General features: G+C 48.0%; 1 protein-coding gene across 1 annotated transcript in view; it reads right to left on the bottom strand.

Moving 5' to 3' along the window:
- Positions 1-2,296: 2,296 nt before the first annotated feature.
- LOC147692680 (F-box only protein 27-like) overlaps positions 2,297-16,258 on the bottom strand; it is a 294,364-nt gene continuing 280,402 nt past the window's right edge. Inside the window, exon 9 of the mRNA XM_086938860.1 lies at positions 2,297-3,615. Within this exon, the coding sequence (XP_086794986.1) occupies positions 3,475-3,615 (141 nt within the window). The 3' untranslated portion in view covers positions 2,297-3,474. The remainder of the gene's footprint in view (positions 3,616-16,258) is intronic.

Genomic DNA, 16,258 nt, shown 5'->3' with positions numbered 1-16,258 from the left:
TTCCCAACTATATAAGGCCTGAAACCTATGTTTTTTTCAGTGAATTTCAAAGGTTTTTTTAAATGCTAATTCCTAACTATATAAGGCCTGAAACCTATGGTTTTTTCAGTGAATTTGCAAGGTGTTTTTAATGCTAATTCCTAACTTAGGGGGTCATTAGGATCGCGGACGGACTTGAGTCCGTCCGCGACCCCAGAGTATGAGGGAACGTCCACACTGACAGCGGCGTTCCCTCTGTGCTGATTAGGATGTGACCGCCAGGGTGGCGGTCACATCCTATATCTTTAACATTGCGGCGGGTGCAGCTTCAAGCTGCACCTGCCGCAATGTTAAAAATGCATACAATGCATTTGTATGCAGAAAGCGGCAGGCACCGCGCGGTGCCTGCCGATTTCTGTATACAAATGCAGGGGGGTACCATAGATACCCCCCATGTGCACCCCCCACCCCCCCTTCACCTAGGGGGCCCGCAACGGGCCCCGGCAGTGAAGATACACATGCTTTTCCTCAACGGAAAACCTGCCGCGAAAAAGCATCTTTGGGAGCCCATCCTAATATGGTGGACGGTGTCTGAGAGACACCGCCACCATATTAGAGCTTTTCCGCCGCGGTTGTAAGCCAACCGCGGCGGAAAAGCTGCGGACGGAAACCAGGACCCACCAGCCATCCTAATGTGGTGGTGGGTCTTTGGTGGGTCCGCTGCGGTTTTTCCGCATCCTCTGGGCCGGCGGTGGCTTCCGCCGGCCCAGAGGATGCGGAAATTCCGCAATCATAATCGGCCCCTATATAAGGCCTGAAACCTATGGTTTTTTAAGTGAATTTGCAAGGTTTTTTAAATGCTAATTCCTAACTATATAAGGCCTAAAACCTATGGTTTTTTCAGTGAATTTGCAAGGTTTTTTAAATGCTAATTCTATTAGCGGATAACGTTTAAATATGTTAATATCCTTGTGGGACCACCTGAGCAGCCCTAGGTGGTCAGGTTGTTTCTACCCTGCCCCCTTTTTGCATTCTACGCGTTTGTTTTTCTGCTTCTTTTGTGCCTCGGTCTACCTAGCACAAGATGAATGCCAACACTTCCTGGTTAGAAGTGTTGACAGCCAATGAGCATGCTGCTTTCCTGCGAAAGGCATGCTGATTGGCTGCCACTGTCAACACTCCAAACCAGGAAGTGTTGGCAGCCATCTTGTGCCTCGGTAGAACCAAGGCACAAGAAAGCAGTGAAACAAAGGTGCAAAACACGCAAAGGGGGCAAGGTAGAAGCACCTGACCCCCTAGGCCTGCTCAGGAGTTCCCACAAGGACCCCCCAGACCCCCCCCAATTTTTTTTTTTTGGTTTTCCCTCTGGTACGCTCAGGGTACGTGTACATGGCATCGCACCCAGCGCGTACTCCGCGAAATTAAAAAAAATATATATATATATATATTTTTTTTTTACCTTCGGGGTCCTCCTAGGCCCCCTGATAAAACCTAGGGGGTCAGGGGGTCTCTACCCTGCCCCCTTTTATAGTTTTCCCCTTTTGTTTTTCAACTCTTGTGTCTCGGTTCTACCGAGACACAAGATGGCGGACTCTCCGGACCGTTTGGAATGTTCACAGACACCCGAGAGCCAATCAGCTTTCCGCTCGCGCACTTCCGTGTCGCGCCGGGTGCGCTCCCCGGTACGCGTACCTGTAAGAGCTCGAAGAGCGCATATAGATATATATGTGTTTTTGAACCTAATTTTCGTAAAAACCACTGGAGCAATTTTCACCAAATATAGAAAAGGCACTTCTGCGTACCAGTCCCTACAATTTTGCAAAGTTTGGTGTAATTCCGTTCAGCGGTTCGGGCTGTAGCCTTGTCTATTCATCCTATAGAAATGAACATGGGGAAAACACGTTTTGGGACCCCCCATTTTTCTCGGCCCCCGCTTGACGAATCCCCCCAAAACTTCCAGGGAAGGAGTGGAGCGGAGCTGATCTAAATTTTGGGAAATTACACGCAAATTCCTCAACCGGCGCCAAAGTTATTCCCAATAGAATGTTGCGGATTTCCTACGGTAGCTAGGTCCTAACTATATATACCTACTGGCTATTGCCAGTAGGATATATATATATATATATATATATATATAGATATATATATATATATACACACACACACACAACGCCTTGCAACCAAAAAAACCCACATATATATATATATATATATACACACACACACACATATATATATATATATATATATATATACACACACAACACCTTGCAACCAAAAACCCCACCTGACCGCGGAATCACGAGCGTAGACTAACTTCTTGTGCCGGCATTATTTTATTCCCTTTTTCCTGTCAGGGCGCTTTTCGGCCGTCCAAGTGGCCTTGATCACCTGATCGTGCGTTCTGACCAGCCCCATTTTTAAAGTGCAAGTGCATCATGATTACAGTAAACATGGAAGAAATACTAACATATTTCAATGACATTTCGAAATGTAAATATATATATACGTATTCTTTCTAATGAACGTGTTCTAATGTACCGCATTGAAAATGTAATCATGGTAACATCTGATATCCACGAAGAGCAAAAGCAAGCTAGAAATCTTTTTTAAATCTCTGAGTCCAGACCCAGTTCTTTCTGCTAGAGGTAGAATTCTAACAGCCTTAAAAGAGGCCGGACTTTGGTCTAAGAACTAATTCAAAAGAATGCTATGGGGAATCACAATTATATCCATAAGGACAGCAAGAGCCCAATGAGAAGCCCAAGGTCACTGTGCAGATTCTCTTTGTAAGTGCACCACTGTCCAAAAGAGGAACGTGTACGAAGCAATTCTTATACAGGATCATCTTGAATGAAGAGGCCAATTTAATGTGCTTCCTAATCTTATTTCTCCCACAAAAGTAAACTGTACACAAACATTATATAAGGTAGTCACTCTAAATGATACATTAGAGGGGTTTGTCAGCTCCTCTAGGATTTGAAAAAGCCTTTTTCATCATCCCAGCAGTCACAACTAACAGAAAACCCTCTCATCCCCATCAGCCAGCTGTAGAAAAAGTGGGCGGTTGTCATATCCATCTTCCACTTGTGTATTGCTTTGTGGTTCTCATCATCAAAAATGATTAGGTTGGGCCCTCTGCTCCTGGTAATGACTCAGTGGGGGCTCCTGGATTTCGATAATGACTCAGTGGGTGTCCCTGGGTTCCAGAAATGATTAAGTGGGGGTCCACAGAAGTCACAGGTTAAGAACCACTGCTTTAGACCACGTAGCTGAAAGTAGAGCTACAACGCTCATGGCTGCTTTGTGGAATATTATTGTTCCCTCACCTTGGAAGGCACTTTATCATTCTAAACTTGCTGCCTGGAACATTTGAACAAGCTTTGCAGCCTACTCAGTGGCAGCTCTTCCTTCAGCCCCTGTTGCAAAGGCCAAACCATGGGTACTCCAAAGTACGGTCTCTTCTGCAGTCACTGTGCCCTAGCAGCTACACCGTCATCTATGCATCTTCACAGTGATAGAAGAGTTGGTTATGCGAGCACCATAGTGTCCAGCCCAGCGCTGTGTATCTTTCCCTCGGTGGTAGAACTTCACGTAACGGACTCCACTGCTGTAGTGGCTAAACACATGAGAAACCTGTGGAGATAAAGTCAAATTAGACATGAAGCTTTGAGAAAACAAGACATACAGTGCTATGAAGCAACAGATAAATGTTTGCCCACTCTGTAGAAGAAGATTTAAAGCTAACTTCCCAACACAACTTTCAGAGTCAGGAGCAACTCCCGGTTTGATCCACTATGGTTCATCTCATATATGCTTCAAATGGTAAACCGGGTTTAGTTTGCATGCTAAATAACGTATGCCATAACAACACGGTTGTTACAACGACTGCGTTGTTATTTCGCATACCGTTACAGCGCAAGTCGGAAAATCCACTTGCGTTAGGGGACAGAAGGTGTTGAATTTAAAAACCAACACCTTCCCTAGTGTCTGCACAAACTGGAGTTGGAATTGTAAATTATACTATTCCAACATCCAGCGCCCCCAAAAAGCAAGTCGTTGGTCCGACTTGCGTTGTAACGGTATACAAAATAACAACCCAGTCGTTGTAACAACCGCGTTATGGCATGCGTTGTAAAGGCATGTGAAAAAACGTCCTATATTCGCTTCAAGTCCACTGCCAAACTGGTTTGTGCTCCTAGTGACAGTGAAAATTATTCCATATCTGAATTATATATCTGTATTAACATGGAGCTATTGCAAATTAAACAAAATCAATATGATTTGTTTTAATGTTTTCCTGGCTTAGAGTAAGCTAGGCCTTAGTTACGCTTTAAATACATCAATGCAAATGTTAATAGTGAAAAAGTGGATGTCAATATTAATAGTGATATATACCCTTATCTCAAGGACGATTTTTATACAAGATCAGATTCTACAAGGTTTTTGTCGGGGTATCAAGGAAGATCGAAAAGGAGGTTTCTCACATTTTCGGATACCTTGTCTGAATCCTCAGGGGACTCAGACCCAGAGGAAGGTCCTTTCAACAGGAACCAACAAAAGAGGCCTTTTTATTGGTAGGCCAACAGAAGCCGCGAGGCAGATACAAGCCCCAACAATTGGAGAAGACAACGCGGAGACAGCATCACAAGTCATAAACAAATCACCCATAATGAACCTTACTAACAGATCTTTATCCAAGGAAGAAATTGAGGTCCTAGAACTTGGGCTCTCCTTTGTACCTAGGGTTACTATGGATTTCACAGAGGTCAAAATGGAAATCATGGAGATATTCCTCAAAATCCGACTGATGGTATATTTCATGGACAGAGACAACAACATGTAACCTGAAGTGTCAGGTTTACGCAATACATCCAGTTTTTGCCCTCCTCCTCCTCACAGTATTCCCAGGGACATTATCTCTTTTGAACATACTGTACTATCATCCCTCAATGCCCTTGAAAAGAAGCAAGTACTTATAAAACAAAACATCTTGTAGGCCCACAAAGAAGCCATAAAGACACTAAGAAACTAACAAGCCATAGTTAATAAGCCAGCGGACAAGGGCGGGGCTGTCGTCTTATGGTCCAAAGAAGCCTACTAGACAGAAGGCAAAAGCCATGTGTACAACCAACAATGGTACCAGCGTATTTCACAAGACCCCTCTAAAGAGATAATGCATGAAGTTCTGTTGGCAGTTAAACAAGCAACTGAACAAGGGATCCTCGGACCAAAAGAATGAGTATTTGATTAAGAAACATCCTCGAATACCTTAATTGTACTTCTTACCCAAGGTTTATAAAGATGCACCAAATCCTCCCGACCGTCCCATCGTTTCTGGGTGTGATTCCATACTGGAACCAGTGTCCTAGTTTGTGGACGTGTTTCTAAAACCATTTCTGCCAGGGGTTCCATTATATTTACGTGACACCATGGATTTCATTAATAAAATCAATGGTTTTCTTTTTGACACTGACACTCACATTCTAGTGACAATACTCGTAGCATCCTTGCATACACAAATTTCACAGCAAGATGGGCTCTATACCATTGAAGTTTATCTAGAATCAAGACCCAGTCCACATAGAGGTTCCAACGGAATTCATCTTGAAGCTTGCCTCATTTGCACTACACCTGAATTTCTTTACATTTGAAGACAAATTCTTTGTGCAAATAAAAGGGACTGCCATGGGGTGTCCTTTCGCACCGGAAATGGCTGTGTTATATATGGCCCAATATGAACAACGATTTGTGCATCAAAATAACCCATACAGTGCTCACCTTAAACAATGGTTCACGTACATCAACAACGTGTGGTGCATCTGGAAAGGTCCAGTATCAGTGTTGAAAGAGTTCCATGAATGGCTTAACAACCACAGCCCTGACATCAAACTCAGTCTAACGTACAGCACTAAAAGCCTGGCATTCCTGGACATAGAGGTCAAATCAACGACCAAGGGATTAATTACTTACCTTCACATGAAACCCCATAAACAATAAAAATGCCCTCCAGTTCCGGAGATATCACCCTAGGAGTCTTAAAAACTATTTGCCATTTGGGCAGTTTTTAAGAATTAGGCGCAACTGCTCCAGAAAACAGGACTTCAAACTCCACTCAGAATCCTGGTCAAGAAACTCATGGAGAGAGGTTACCCTTGCAAGCTTTTGAGTCATTCATTAAAAAAAGCCTGGTGTACACCAAGGGAACATCTTTTGATGAAGCAGTTTAAACCACCTACGCAACGCATTGTCTGCGTGTCTACATTTGGACCCCATCCTCAGCCTATGAAGAAATCATTTGTAACAACTGGTACTTGATTGATGGCCAACAAATTATCAGCTCTGCTTCGCTCGACACAAAAAAAGACAACCTGCGTACTATGTTCAACCTTCAACCAGTACAAGGCCACCATAAATGTGGCATATATTCTGCGTGTGGTTCCACGATGGCAGGAACGCTATTTACTGATGGACATAAATACTGGCGTCATAACGACTTTACAAATTGTAAATCGAAAAATGTCGAATACGCCATTATTTGCCCTTGCAAAAAAGTGTACATCTGTAAAACGAGTCAAGAAGTGCGGCAACGCACAAGTTACTACTTGTGTAACGATATATCTGTAAGAGACATTAGTTAGTGATAGATTCCTTACCTTAGAATATCCCCAGGCGTCAGACTGGATCCGGAAACTTTTGCGTAGCAGTACCCTTGCGCGTCGGTAGGCGTCGTCTGCGGCTCCGCGTCCGTCGTCGGCGCGTGATTACGTCGTCGGAGTACTTAGACGCCGCCTCCGCGTGCTGACGTCGGTTCTTAGACACAGCTTTTCTGCGCCAGAAGCGCAGAGCCATGCCAAAAACCAACACTGGTGCCATGAAACTAGGGCCCTGAAAGGGGATGACCTTAACCCTAGATATCGGTTCGCAGAACGGGGAGGATGGGTGGGTCGGTAAGGAATCTATCACTAACTAATGTCTCTTACAGATATATTGTTACACAAGTAGTAACTTGTGCATCTGAAAGAGACACGTTAGTGATAGATTCCTTACCTTTGAATAGATACCCCAGCGATACCAACCTCGTGGTGGTGGGTCTGCGAACCAATAATCACACCAGAAAGTCCTGGAGGACGGAACGGCCAAAGTAGCCATCCCTTCGGACTTGACTGTCCACGCAATAGTGTCTTGCAAACGTGTGCAGCGAGGCCCACGTAGCCGCCTGGCAAATGTCCTGCAAGGGCACACATCGGCCCAAGGCAGTTGTAGTGGCTGTGGCTCGAGTGGAATGAGCCCTCAGCCCAACAGGGGGTTCCTTCATAGCCAAGGAGTAACATGCCTGGATGCACAAGATGATCCACCGAGAGATGGTCCGCTTGTGCACCGCTTTCCCTTTCTTAGCGCCCGCGTATCCAACTAAGAGTTGATCATCCACCCGGAACTGTTGTGTGCGATTCAAATAGAATGAGAGCGCACGTTTTGGGTCCAGACGGAGGAGCCTCTCCTCGTCTCTCGAGGGGTGCGGTAGCGGAAAGAAGGTGGGCAATGTGATGGATATTCCAATGTGGAAGGCCGTGACTACCTTGGGTAGGAAGGAGGGCCTCGTTCATAACACAACCTTGTCCGGATGGACTGAAAGGAAAGGAGGCTTACAAGATAGAGCCTGGAGCTCACTCACTCTCCTGGCAGAGGTGATGGCTACCAGGAAGGCAGTCTTCAAAGAAAGAAGGCGAAGAGGACAGTTGTGAAGTGGCTCAAAGGGAGCGCACATCAGAAACGTAAGAACCAGGTTCAAGTCCCACTGAGGCATCACGAAGGGAACAGGAGGGAACGTATGAGTGATGCCCTTCAGGAATCGATTAACGATAGGGGACTTGAACAAAGAAGGTTGGTCAGGCAGCCTCAGAAAGGCTGAAAGAGCTGCAAGATAGTCCTTGACAGTGCCCAGAGCAGAGCCCTGCTGGGCAAGAGAGAGAAGAAAGAGGAGAACCTCAGAAAGAGGGGCATTAAGGGGATCCACAGCCTTTGCTATGCACCATGCCACAAATCTGTTCCACCTGCAGGCGTATACCGACTTTGTGGAGGGACGCCTGGCTGCCAGAATGATGTTACAGACTTCAGGAGGCAAGTCAAATGGCCTCAACTGTCGCCGCTCAATCTCCAAGCATGGAGGTGGAGACTGGACAGGTTCCGGTGGAGGACCGTCCCCTGCTGCTGCGACAGAAGGTCCTCCTGAAGAGGCAGACGAACCGGGGGATCGACTGACATACTGAGTAGCTCGGGATACCAGTACCTTCGTGCCCAGTACGGACCCACAAGGATGACTTGTGCCCGGTCGCGCTTGATCTTCTTCAGCACTCTGGGCAGAAGTGGTATAGGTGGAAAGGCGCACAACAGACCACAGCTCCACTCGCGACGAAAAGCGTCTCCGAGCGAGTGCCGCCTTGGAAATTCCAACGCGCAGAACTGATGACATTGCGCGTTCTCTTCGGTGGCGAATAGATCTAACCAAGGCTCTCCCCACTGCCCAGAGGCCTTGCGCCACGTCTGAGTTCAGACGCCATTCGTGATCCATCGAGCACCGTCGGCTGAGTTTGTCCGCCCTGGCGTTCAGAGAACCTGCCAGGTGTTGAACCATCAGAGTCACGCCCTGATGTTCCAGCCATTGCCAGAGGCGCAGAGCCTCCTGGCAGAGGGTCCACGACCCCACCCCGCCCTGTTTGTTGCAGTACCACATGGCGATGGTGTTGTCCGTGAACACCTACACTGCACTCCCTCGGACAGACGGGAGAAATGCCTTCAGTGCTAGACGAATCGCCCGCAGCTCCAACAGGTTGATATGGAGCCGGGACTCCGCTGGAGACCAGAGTCCTCTGATCTCCGCCTCTCCCATGTGGCCTCCCCAGCCATGGAGGGACGCGTCCGTCACAACTACGTGCTCCGGTTGGGGAAGGGAGAGGAATCTGCCATTGACCCAATTACGGTCCGTGAGCCACTACTGCAGCTGACTCGCAGTGCCCTTCGAGATCAGGACATGGTCGGACAGGTTGCCCTGATGCTGGGCCCACTGAAACTTCAGGTCCCACTGCAGAGCCCGCATCCGCCACCGTTAGTGATGCACCAGAAGGATGCAGGAGGCCATCAGCCCCAGAAGCCGCAGCGTCAACCTGACCGAAACTCTGGATAAAGGCCGGAAGATCGGAATCAAAGCCTGTATATCCCGAACCCGCTGTTCGGGCGGGTAAACCCGTAACTGCGCCGAGTCGAAAACCGCTCCGATGAAAAGGAGCCTCTAAGAGGGGCACAGGTGTGACTTCGGCACATTGATGGAAAATCCCAGCTGGTGCAGGAGATCCGCCGTAGTCTGGAGGTGGCTGACGACTGTCTGGGGCGAGCCCGCCTTCAAAAACCAGTCGTCGAGGTAGGGGAAGACTGAGACCCCCAACCTGCGCAGATGAGCTGCGACCACCGCCATCACCTTCGTGAACACCCGTGGGGCGCTGGTAAGGCCGAAGGGGAGCACGGTAAACTGAAAGTGCTCGTGGCCTACCGTGAACCGCAGGTAACGCCGGTGGGCCGGCAGGATGGGGATGTGGAAATACGCGTCCTGCAAGTCCAACGCTACCATCCAGTCTCCTGGGTCTAGGGCAGCTAAGACCTGAGCCAGAGTCAGCATTTTGAACTTCTCCTTCCGGAGGAAGCCGTTGACGTTCCTCAGATCCAAGATAGGGCGTAGGCCCCCTTTGCCCTTCTTGGGTACCAGAAAGTAGTGGGAGTCGCAACCACGTCCTACTTCTGGCCCAGGAACGCGCTCGATGGCCCCCTTGGCCAAGAGGGCCGAAACTTCCTCCTGCAGGAGCCGCAAGTGATCCCCCGATACGCGGTGGTATTGCGGTGGCATGGCTTGAGGAGTCGTCTCGAAGGGAAGGGAGTAGCCCCTCCGGACGATCTGCAGCACCCACCTGTCCGAAGCGACAGTGAGAGTGGTGATGGCGAACCCTGCCTCCCACTGGCGTCACATGGGCCGAAAAGCACGGACTAGGAGGGTTTAGAGGTGGATGCCGCGGTGGCAGGTGTGAACTGACTTCGCCTGGTTCCCCGACCGCCTCCGCGGCGGTTTCCACGGCCGCCGCCGCGCTGGACGATAGTCTGCGGCGAGTGGCTGGCGGCACGTGTGGGGGCGACCCTTCCTTGGCCACGAAAGGAGCGAAAGGCACCCGTTTGCTGGCGCGGGCCGAGAGGCCCAAGGACTTGGCCGTAGCCCTTAAAGCGATCAAGCACGTGGTCTGCCTTGTCGCCAAAGAGGCAACGGCCATCGAACGGCATGTCCATCTGAGTGTTCTGGACATCAGCCGAAAAATTGGCGGATCTCAGCCAGGCGTGGCGTCTCATCGCCACCGTCGTAGCCATCGCTCTGCCTAGCGAGTCGGTAGTATCCAGCCCACACCTGATTGAATACTTGGCTGCATCTCGGCCCTCCACAAGGGCTTGGCCGAGTTTGGCCCGTACCTCCAACGGGCACTCTGGCAGCACTTCCGCCACCGTCTCCCACAGAGTGTGTGTAGCGGCCCAAGAGGCATGCGGTGTTGGAAGACCGCAGTCCCAAACTAAGGGAGGAGAATATCTTCTTACCATAATTCTCATACCTCTTGGATTCCCTGCCCGGCAGGGCCGTCGGGAATGCGGTCTGGGAATTAGAGGCCTGGATGACCAGACTCTCGGGGGTGGGGTGGGAGGACAGGAAACATGGGTCGCCCGGAGCCGGGCGGTGGCGTCTGGCCACGTTCCTATCCACGGGCGAACCCGTCGCGGGCCTGGACCAAGTGCCCAAAAGAACGTCGGTCAAGGCCTCATTAAAAGGCAGCAGAGGCTCAACCGAGCATGACTGCGGTTTAAGGACCTCTGTGAGGAGGTTAGTCCTCACGGCCGCGACGGGGAGATCAAGGCCCAAGGCCTTGGCCGCCCTCGTCAACACCACACCATAGGTAGCTCCCTCCTCCGAAGCCACGGTAGGAGGAGAGACAAATCCAGGGTCTGGAGAGGTGTCCAGGCCACTGGCCTCCCCAAGGTCTGCTGCCCAGTCCATATTAGACTGACACTCCTTGGTCAGAGGGTCCTCAGACCCCTCCCAATCCTCCTCATCACCCATCTCCTGAGATTCAGGGTCCTAATTCAATGAGGTCGGTTCATAGAAGTAAAAATCTCCAAACGGTGTCGGAACCGAAGCAAGGGAGGTATCGGGGACGGCGCCGCCCGAGGACGGCGCCGGAGGAGACACCACACGGACCGACGCCAGGGGGGGTCGTAAGGTCCACCGGTGACGATCCAGAGGAAGGCCCTGCTGCGCCAGGCCCGAGGGCACCGGTGGTGTCGGGATCGTGAGACCCTGCGGCGCCGGGCCCTGCGGCGCCGGCGGCGTCGGGCCGGAGCACCCAACGGCGTCGGGGTCGAAGCCCCCGACCCACTAGGGCCCCCAGGCGGGTTCGCTGGGCCCGGAGGCGCCGCGGAGCCGGTCGGAGGAGAAAGGGACCTCATGGCCATGAGGAAACGCTCAATCTCCTCCGGCGTCGCATTCAGCCCAGGGACCGGAGGGTATGGGGCCGGACGTGGCGCCCGCGACTCCCGAGGAGCCGCGTGGGCGGTGTCACCCGAACCCCCGGCCGCATCGCACGAGCGTCGGGGGGAGTCAGAAGAGCGATGATGCCTCTTCGACTTCTTGCGTTTCTTACCTGACGACTTGGACCCGGAGAAGTGGCGCCGACTCCCGGAGCTGTGACGGCTCCGTCCCCGCGACCTGTCCCTCGACCTCCCGTGGGACCGGGACCTCACGCGGCGTGGGGCCGACTGCTGGAGTTCGAGCCGCCTGCGGGACCGCTCCCGCCTGGCCTTCCTCGAAAGGGCCCGACAGTCGGGGCAGGTCTCGTCGTCATAGTCGACGCCCAAACACGTCAGGCACTGGTGGTGAGGATCCGTGACCGACATGGTGCGGTCGCAATCTTCACAATGCTTGAAGCCGGGCATCCCTACGGCACCGTTGAGTCGTAAGACTTCGAAAAGGATCAAAAAGATCACCAAATAGTTAGTCAAAAATTGACTGGGTTACTGCTTTTTCCAGATCTGCGCTGGCTGGCGCGGAAAAAAGAAGAACTGACGTAAGCACGCGGAGGCGGCGTCTAAGTACTCCGACGACGTCATCACGGCGCCGACGATAGATGCGGAGCCGCAGACGCCTACCGACGCGCAAGGGTACTGCTACGCAAAAGTATCCGGATCCAGTCTGACGCCTGGGGATATTCTAAGGTAAGGAATCTATCACTAACGTGTCTCTTTCAGATGCATAGTGCAACATTGCTCCAGGCTGAAAAACAAGGCAGCCGCCGCTCCATTGGTGGACATTTCGTCGCAATGAACCACACACAACACTACTTCAAGTGGACAGTATTGGCAGCCATCAAAACTTCCCCCAGGGGTGGTGACCCGGCATTCCAGCTAGCACAAAAGTGGCCTTTTGATAATGAAATTTGATACTGCTATCCGTGGGCTTAATGAACTCTCTGAAATTACCCACTTACAAGTGTAAACTACAGAGGCCAGCATGCATTGGGGCTGTAATTCCATTCCATGTTTTGTCGTTCTATGTACGACTTGCAGGCCCCTCTCCACTCAAGTTGTAGAAGTTTGGGAGCACGCCGGCACTCGGAAGGAACCTCTTTCACCAGAAAACAGAAGGCAAGTAATTACCGTGGTGCTAGCGCCGTCAGCCACCTTTTTGGAAGCGCAACAGCTTTATTGATGTGTGAGTGCCCAGCGCAATACAATATGGACCCTGTGGGCTAATAAACATCCACGCTTTACAGATTAGCGCGGAGCTCCCATCCCTTTATTTCTCTTTTCAAATTGCGTGTTCGAACTGTACAGGCCAGATGCCATGTACAACATTAGTACTCTCACTTCAGGGCCTCCATTGGCATTACTGAAGGTGGGTTTTGTCTACTACAGGGAACCTCTTAAAAAGAAATACTTTGAAGCCTTATTTACAAGTGCAGCGCTTTATTTGTATGACAACATTATGGACATTTTAAATAACCCCAGAGACACGTACAAGGTACGATCCTCTTATTTCATATTTGTTTCATTCAACCCTGCGTGTACCACACATCTCCATTGTTGAGTTTCCACAATCTGCTCTTGTCCCTACAGCTTCTGTAAATAAGGAATAGTTTCATCGTTGGCGCCACGACATACAAGTGTATGGGCACCCACAAACACAGGTACTTTCTAATTGGAACAGTCCACACTCTTGTAACCTAGAAACAGGGGTCCCCAATTTTATTGGCACCACGCTTTGTCATTTTTTTGTTTTGTAGTCACTGATCCCCAGTCAGAGTCCTGATGAGAACCCTAGAACCATTCAGGGTTTAAAATGCGTTGACATCTGGGCAAAGGTGGATGATCTTTGAGGGTGCTATATGGAAATTGGTCAAAAGAAATGTCTTTCCCAGTAGGCAGACAACCCTCATGACAACTGTGTAGCCCATTGCCCTACACACTTGCAGGACCTCCTGGACTGTTAATGCTCCACCTGTTATTTGTGTGTTAAACATGGACTGGCTGTTTGTAGGACACTTATAATTGTATTGGCATGCATGTTTCTTTTTATGTTCATGAAATGTGTGTTTTCTTTGTATTGTTGATTTGTGTTATGTTTTCATAAGCATGGCATACTGAATGATGTGCTACCCATCTTAGGACATTAATGAATGTCTTAATCTACATGTGCATGAAATAAGTCACAAGTGATGTGAAATAAATCACATGAATTGTTTGTCTAAGCTCATACACAAGTAATCCGTAATAACCTATCTGGTCATGTTTTTGTTGCATAAAGCTATAAAAAGATTGCATCGCCATAATTCGTATGCTAGAATGAAGATACAAATTGGTGACTGGTAAGTTTGGTAAATGTATGGAAATTCACTAACCCAGCGTGAAGGGACTTGGCGGGTAATGAAACTGGGCCTTGTCTGTAGAAATGTATTAGTCCTAGATCGCTGGAGCACCAATCTGGGATAAGCTGGTTGCCTCAAAAAATGCAATTTTGTGTTAAATGGTGGGTGCGTGGCCACCCTGGTTAAGTATACAAGAAATGGTTAAAGTGAAAAAAGGGCTTTGGTGGTCGTATACCAAAATAAGACCATATCTACCAAATATGGATGTCGAGGATATTTATGATAAGGAGGAGATCGCATATAGCTTAGTGGAAGAACCAAAAGACATAAGATTGGTTACAAAACATGAAACCTGATACTTGTGGGGAAAATAGCTGGAAAATGTAAAACAGAACCCCGGTTAAGTTATCAGTGAGTGCATAGAAAGAAATGAATTACATTTTACAATAATAGGATGAGTAAATTCGTGAGGATGCAGTTTTTTGACAAACCGCTTGTTTATAGAACACCTCAATTTTTGCACAACCGTTATCAAGAGATAAATCTGCAGTACTATAAATGTTCTGCACTGGCTGTGCCCAAAGATAACCCAGTTCTGCATTGAGATTTTTAAAAACATGATGGAGAAACTCAGCACAAAAATATTAATGAATCCGATCATTGTACTTCAGAGATATTCAACCACACTGGTCGATCTCTCTCTCTCAGAGAAAAATATATCTTCTATGTATAGTTGTGGGAAATATTTTATAACATTACACTAGAAGCCGGAAATAATCCTAGTTTCAGTGATTGTAGAAACAAAATGATGTGGGCGGGGAAAAAAAGAGACGGCATATGCAATGGAAATAGGTACAGGAAAAAATATGAAAACCTGGGGGAATTCTTACTGGCCTGAACTGAAACTGCTATACGATTGCACTTTATTGGAAGTAATGTAAAATCCTGAGGTAGTAGGGTTGAGGGATAAGAAAAACTGAGTGAGCGCAAGAATCTTCTCGATATAAATCGATTGGAACTACTTTGAGTTCACAATTCATAGACAAATAACTATAAAACAGATTTATTTTTTTTTAATCAGGAGCAACTATTGGAGACTGCACTTAGGGTCACTCCAAAACAAACCCTGGCAAAATACAAAGACCACTGAATTATATAATAGCAGACCGGAGGCAACACAGACATATAACCTATAAATTGTTGCCTTTTAAGCTGAAACTTAGATGCCAATTTAATGTAAATTAAATGTATCCGTTTTCATAGAGGACGTAGATACACAGATATATTTGTTTCACTATGTGTTATGGATTTAATGTAGGTTTATATATTCCCAGACTTAAAAAATAAAATAAATTTAAAAAAAATGTAAAAAATGTTTGCGTTGGCTGTCTTCGATGAGCGCTGGGTCTTTGACTCATCTAAGTCCACATAAAAACTCATTTATCCAAAATACCCTGTAGTAACGCAATATGTTCTAAGTAAGTGAAAGCACAAAGGCTGGCATAAAGGATTTACGTTTCTCAAATGATTATGTAGAAAAAGGGAAGTCGAATGTAAAGAAGGAATGTGGGGGTTGACAGAGGAAGGCCACTATGAACACTCTACAAAGAGGATTTGGAATCAATTCTTCAATAACTATTCCAGCTGTAGAGTGGGCTGCACGAAGTGGGGAAACCGAGTTTTCCCCACAATATTAGAATTCCACGAATACCAGCAGCAATCCTATCAACAGATTCCAAGGACCGTTTGTTGGAGCTTCAGGTGGAGCCCACTATCTTACTGGATCAAGTGCAAAGTTCCGAAGCTGTCAGACAAAGAGATGACTTGACCCAGGCATTGCCACAAGGGGGCTTTTCTGCCATAACAAAACAAGATCTGGGGACGCTCAGAAACAGACAGAATTCCATCAATGAATTCATCCAGAACTAAGCATTTTTACAAAGTGTCATTAGTTTGCTGCAATAAAGGAAAGCAATTCAAGAAATCACACCCTGCTGCAAAAGGTAAACGGTAACTTATAGACGAGGCTTTCCTTTTATGCTACTTTTCCATCAAAAGTGTTCAGATGTAATTATCGCAACTCAGAAACATGCTAACAGACTACTCGATACTCAGAATGAAAAAACATGCAAAGTGCGGCAAAACAAATGTTCAATTCTCCTCCATCCATCAAATAACAATTGGAGGAAAACAGTTATGCAGTTATGGCAAGTCAGGGTACTGAAAAGTGCCATCTTATTCAAGAAGTGGTTACTGAGGTTTAAGTTCTAGATCAGGTTTCCATTGAGGTAGAAGGAAGTTTAACTGCTAATTGGAATATTAATGCACATTTT

The sequence above is a fragment of the Lissotriton vulgaris genome, chromosome 9, assembly GCF_964263255.1.
Source record: "Lissotriton vulgaris chromosome 9, aLisVul1.2, whole genome shotgun sequence".
Taxonomy (NCBI): Eukaryota; Metazoa; Chordata; class Amphibia; order Caudata; family Salamandridae; genus Lissotriton; species Lissotriton vulgaris.
This window is presented reverse-complemented; position numbering and strand designations above follow the sequence as displayed.